Raw genomic sequence first — 6,083 nt, 5'->3', positions numbered from 1 at the left:
ATTATCTATCTGTCTGTCATCTATCTGTCTATTATCCATCTATTATCTATCTATTATCTATCTATTATCTATCATCTATCTATTATCTATCTATTATCTAGCTATCTTTATCTATCTATCTAGCTATCTATTATCTATATATCTTTTATGTATATATTATCTATCTATCTATCTATCTATCTCTATCATCTCTCGCACGGTGACATCATAATAAGACCGATGTCACAAGTGATGTGATGACATCATCACATTCTATATTCCAGTGTTACAGCCTAAGGGAATCACTGCCTTACAGACTCCCAAGGGTGAGGTAGCCCCTTTTGTTTTTCGTGACAAACGAAGCAAAAATTGTTTATAAAATGGAGAAAGAGAGAAGAAGAGCCCAAAGAGATCGGGTTCTGAGAGAGAGGAGAGGAATCAATGAAGAGCAGGTACCATTGTTCGCTTTAGGGCGAAAAGACACTATACTACCGGACATGGACACTGACGCCTCAGAAATGGCGTCCAAACGTCAAAATCTGGAAAAAATGAGAAAGACCAATAGATATGAGATCCTTACAAAGAAAATGAATATGGAGAACCTCATGGAGTCTCACTCTGCAGCCTACGCTGATCTTCAGAGGGCCATTCTTATCTCCTTGAAAAAAATCGGAGATCTGGTCCCTGAAATACGGAGGAAGAACAAAGATGCCATCCTCAATAAGCGGAGAAACATCGGCGCAGAGTTAGAGCTGGAAGAGGTTCTCCAAGAAACACCGAGACATGTCACAATCTCCAGATCTGAAAGTCTGGAGACACCGAACCTACAAAGAGCGGCAGCCCAGAAGAGGATCAGGAACAGCAGAGACTGGGTTGTCCAATGTAGGAGACGCCTCATCTATGCCAAACCCATAATAAATGGGAATGGTGCATTACGGAGGTCCGGGACATCAGCTGAGAACATCTCCATCCCACAGACCAAACAGCTGAGTGATTCTCCACCAAACACCTCACTGGATAAAGAGGAACCAGGTAAGACGGAAACTGCTCCGTATAATAAGGCTGGGGTGAGGGGGATTATACTCCGAATATTATGTACTGGCCTCAGTTATCAAAAGGGCAGAAAAACTGTCCTTGTTGTCCATAGCAACCAATCACGATGCGGCTTTCATTGTTCCATGGAATGTTAAGAAATGGAATCTGTGCTGTGATTCGTTGCTATGGGCAACAGGGACATATTATAATAGAAAGTTTTGATAAATGAGAGTCAAAATCTTAGACATTTCCTGCTCATTTACATAATTCTGTTTAAAACTGTATTACATGCTCTGGAGCTATATTTGTTAACCCCTTCTTGACCTGGTAACCGTCCACTTTTTTCGTTACTCCTTATAAAACCCATAACTATGTATTTTTATTTTTTCTGCCAATGTAGCCGTATGTGGACTTGTTTATTTAGTGGACAGAGCTGTAGTTTTGTAGTTTTGAACACTATTTATTTTACCTTTCAATATTTTGGAAAATAGGTAAAAAGATTCAAAGTGTGGTAAAAATGTGGGAAAAAAAAGTGATTCTTCCATTTTTATTTTCGCTGTGTTGATTGAGTGGTAAAAACGACCTCACAAAATGTCTCTCCATGTCAGCTACAACTATGGTAATAATGAACATGCATAAGGGTTTTCCATTTACTTGTTGGTGAAAGAAAATTGGGAATTTAAAAAAAAATGGTTTGTGTCCCCGTATTGTGCGACATTGGATCTCTTTGATTTTGATAGCTGGATGGAGCTGTGTGAGGACTTGGTTTCTTTTTTCTTTGCATGTCGAGTTGTAACTCTTAATGATACCTTTCCTGGGTAGACCGGACATTCTGATATCACCTTTCCTGGGTAGACCGGACATTCTGATATCTTTTCATTGCAATTGTTTAGTTGGATACAGCGCTCTCAAAAAATCAATTTTCAATTTTTTTTCTCATTTCAGTGTTTACTGTTTGATTTATAATAAAAAATATTATATTTTTGTGTATCGGACCATTATGGATGTGGTGATACTAGATATGAAAATTGTTATTATTATTATTAATTATTAATAATGGGAAAGTTATTTTTTTTTCAATTTATTTTCTGTTTTCTTCTGTAACAATTTTTTCAGTTACTTTTTTTTCTTTAGTCTCCTTAAGGGACTTGAACCTGTGATTTTCTGATCGCTGTACTATATACTGTGATAGAACTGTATATAGCTAAATTAACGTTCTCATATGAAATGAAGCCAGACTGGTCTTAACAGAAGGAGGAATATAAAAGACAGGGGCTTTCAGCAGGCCCAGGTAGTCATTTCCAACAATTGATCCCCTGCAGTTAAGTCCAGCAATTGTGTGGACACAAATAGGAAGTCACTTAGTTTAAATACCATTGTTGAAATGGTTAAACAGCAGTAATCAGAGAACGCTCTGGTCGCTGCAGTTATAGGCAGGAAGCAGCTGTGTAATACAGCAGGCATATGCCTGGGATGGTGCATACTCAGCTCCTGAGCCCACTCCATACATTTGCTGCACAACATGAAAAATATTTCCATTATGTGTTCACTAAGGAATTAATAATTTTGCATCATCTCAGCAGATGGAATGGTTAAGACACCCCACGACACATCAGACATGCCGGCACAAGGCCTTGGTGATGCCAGTGTACAGATTTCTCCACAAAGAGAACTGGCCGACACAGACGAACCTATGGACCTAGACAGTGTCAAGTTCTGGAAGCCGGCACAAGGCCTTAGTGATGCCAGAGTACAGATTTCTCCACAAAGAGAACTGGCCGACACAGAAGAACCTATGGACCTTGACAGTGTCAAGTTCTGGAAGCCGGCACAAGGCCTTGGTTATGCCAGTGTACAGATTTCTCCACAAAGACAACTGGTCCACACAGACCAACCTATGGACCTTTACAGTCTCGAGTTCTTGGAAGATCTTGGAAAAGGAAGCTATGGAAATGTAAGTGTCAATTCATATTTGTCCATGTACCTTAATGTGTCCTGCACAGATACACAGGAGGGATGTACTTATTAATTACAGGATGTTCATACGTAATGATACTTGGGATAAACTAGTGACATATTACACAGTAATAGATGGGAGTTTGGTCTGATCTCTTGTGATTTTTCTCCAGGTCAGCTTGGCATCAGATCCGGTCAATGAAGGACTGCTGGCCATTAAGTTCATGGACAAGAGTTCTTGTGAGGACATCATCTATATAGAGCTAGAAGTCCTGAGAATGGCTGCCGGGTGCCCCTACCTAATGTCCATGCGGGGGTTTATGGAGACACCAACGGAGTATGCAATAGCCATGGACTATATGGCCGGAGGAGACCTGCTTCACCACATGAACGATTCGATACTGTTCAACCCAAAAACAATAAGGTACATGTCTTATACTGAATCTTAATAATCCGCTGCCCGCACATTCCAGTCCTAGAGCAATGGACAATGACACAGAAGAAAATAATGTGATCTCCTCATGTTCTCTGTATGATTGTGTATGTAACCACTAATCCACCCTTTACATTCTCCTCCACAGACTCTTTGCGGCAGAGATGGTGTGCGGAATCCAATTCCTGCATGAACGCCTCGTCATACATGGGTAATTATTTCACCTCCATAAATCTGTCACCTGTGACTCTCCGTTGTCTCCTTACATATCTATTGTAGAAAGGTCTTTTCATGAACTATCCTCACAATCAGTGTCTGCTCCTTCTCCCTGCAGTGACCTGAAGCCCGGGAACATCCTCATCCAAGACACCGGACACATCAAAATCTCCGACTTTGGCTTATCAGCCGTGAATGTGCCTGAGGATTATCTAGTGAAGGGCATGGTTGGCACTTTGGGTTACACCGCGCCCGAGGTAAGGAACATCTCTGTGATTGCTTCCGATAGTAAGATCGAGGGATAATCTGATCCCAATGTATCCTGCTCACATCTAATCACAGACCGGCCCTCGTAGTCTCTGTGTGTAATTCCCCTTCCCGGTATATTCAGCTTCTCTCCAATCTCATGTTCCCACAGATAATGAACGGTGAAGGATACAACCATCTGGCAGACTCCTTTTCCTTTGGAGTCATCCTATATCTGATAAGTGTAGGGGCCTGGCCATTTTACAGCAAAGGCTCACTGGAAGAATACCACCAGTCTCTGAATGACAAAATAGTTTATTTTCCACCAGAGATGTGCAACAATACCATGACTATCATAAAAGGGGTGAGTAAGATCAGATGGATAAGGATGATGAGGGATTACAAGAAGAGATAGAAGATAAGATGTGGACAGTCCATAGACATTGTGTAATAACTTAAAAGTAATAATATATAATCTAATGACTAATGGTTTCCTTCATTTTTTAGCTTCTCTGCAAAACTCCATCTGCCCGATTGGCCATAAAATCATCCATCAGGTCCCACCCGTTCTTCCACTCCATAGACTGGAGCGATGTGGAGTGCGGCAGATCCGAGCCACCATTCCCATATTACTATGTAAGTACAACACATACAGACATCCAGAATGTTGTCACTACCCAGTAACACACTTACCCACTATACCCCTTATTGTTATATCGCCCAGTACACTGTATATGCCGAATGTGAGGAGCTGATTCTCAGACCTGTATATTTCTCTTCTTACAGCAGGATTATTAGGCTGATAACAATCAGCCCCTTTCCAGTAACATCCAGGAATGAAGATTTACATTAATCGGACGTGACTTCTAAACTGGACTTTCTCATTTACCGGACTATGACAAACCTACCGAGCGTCCACCACATAACTTGCACGTAGATTTGAGCACCAAACATCCAGGGATTTATTCCGATCGCCATATTTGGGGTCAGGAAGGAATTTTTTTCCCTTGATGAGGATAATCCAACATCGAGTCCTCAGGGTTATTTTTTGCCTTCCTCTGGATCAACATGGCAAGTAATTAAAGGCTGAAATTGAAGGACTTCTTTCAGCCATACTTGCTATGTCACCATCCGGATGACTCATCTACAATGTGGTGGTAAGGAAAAGACTACCGGATACGGACAGACAGAAGGTAGTGGCTGCTCCTTCACCTACCGGATATGGACAGAAAGAAGGCAGCGGATGCTCCTTCACCTACCCGGTATGGACAGAAAGAAGGAAGCGGCTGCTCCTTCACCTACCGTATATGGACAGACAGAAGGTAGCGGCTGCTCCTTCCCCTACCGGATATGGATACAAAGAAGGCAGCGGATGCACCTTCACCTACCGGATATGGACAGACAGAAGGTAGCGGCTGCTCCTTCACCTAACGGATATGGATACAAAGAAGGCAGCGGATGCTCCTTCACCCACCGGATATGGACAGAAAGAAGGAAGCGGATGCTCCTTCATCCACTGGATATAAACAAAAAGAAGGAAGCAGATGCTCCTTCTCCTACGTGGCCATGTACATACAGAAGGAAGCGGCTGCTCCTTCTCCTACATGGCTATGTACAGACAGAAGGAAGCGGCTGCTCCTTCAACTACTCGGCCATGGACAGACAGAAGGAAGCGGCTGATCCTTCACCTACTCGGCCATGGACAGACAGAAGGAAGCGGCTGCTCCTTTACCTTCCTGCCCATGGCCAGACAGAAGGCCATATGGTTGATCGCAATGCTGTTGGAATCCAGGAAAACTCCAACTACACTGATCACATGTCACACATTCCTGCTCTCTGTCATGTGTGATCCAGACCTGGATGTCCAAAAACGGCACAAGTGCAAACCAAGGCCCGAGGAGCGGAATCATCATCATCTGCTCCTTTCTACAGAAAGTCACTGTATCTACACACTTTCTTTTTCATATTTGCATAATAGTAGCAACTTTTATGCATAAATAAATATATAAAACATCTATGTTGCTGTTGGTTAGATTCTTCTCATATACAGACCTGCTTTTTGGTATTTTAGTACCATATATACTTGAGTATAAGCCGAGATTTTCAGCCCATTTTTTTAGGCTGAAAGTGCCCCTCTCGGCTTATACTTGAGTCATTGTCCCAGGGGGGTCGGTGGGAGAGGGGGAGCAGCGGCTGTCACATACTCACCTGCTCCTGG

General features: G+C 42.4%; 1 protein-coding gene across 3 annotated transcripts; it reads left to right on the top strand.

Moving 5' to 3' along the window:
- The first annotated feature begins 285 nt into the window (after positions 1–285).
- Positions 286–5,880, top strand: LOC143809240 (uncharacterized). 3 transcript variants are annotated; one of them, XM_077292359.1, is made up of 8 exons: positions 286–1,011; positions 2,598–2,968; positions 3,144–3,394; positions 3,552–3,614; positions 3,738–3,876; positions 4,038–4,229; positions 4,373–4,501; positions 4,652–5,880. In XM_077292359.1, exons 1-8 carry the CDS (start codon positions 360–362, stop codon positions 4,661–4,663), a joined length of 1,809 nt encoding a protein of 602 aa, XP_077148474.1. In that variant the 5' UTR covers positions 286–359; the 3' UTR covers positions 4,664–5,880. The 3 variants fall into 3 exon arrangements, with proteins under 3 accessions (XP_077148474.1, XP_077148473.1, XP_077148472.1); XM_077292358.1 differs by having other exon boundaries at positions 2,595–2,968; positions 4,655–5,880; XM_077292357.1 differs by having other exon boundaries at positions 2,595–2,968.
- Positions 5,881–6,083: the final 203 nt, after the last annotated feature.

This window comes from Ranitomeya variabilis, chromosome 2 (genome assembly GCF_051348905.1).
Source record: "Ranitomeya variabilis isolate aRanVar5 chromosome 2, aRanVar5.hap1, whole genome shotgun sequence".
NCBI lineage: Eukaryota > Metazoa > Chordata > Amphibia > Anura > Dendrobatidae > Ranitomeya > Ranitomeya variabilis.
The sequence above is the reverse complement of the archived record's forward strand: the minus strand, read 5'-3'. Positions and strand labels throughout refer to the sequence as shown.

Coding starts and splice junctions, on each gene's coding strand:
- LOC143809240 (XM_077292357.1), top strand. CDS start 360: ATGGAGAAAGAGAGAAGAAGAGCCCAAAGAGATCGGGTTCTGAGAGAG. Junction 3,615..3,737: donor GAACGCCTCGTCATACATGG/GTAATTATTTCA, acceptor TTCTCCCTGCAG/TGACCTGAAGCCCGGGAACA. Junction 4,230..4,372: donor CCATGACTATCATAAAAGGG/GTGAGTAAGATC, acceptor TTCATTTTTTAG/CTTCTCTGCAAAACTCCATC.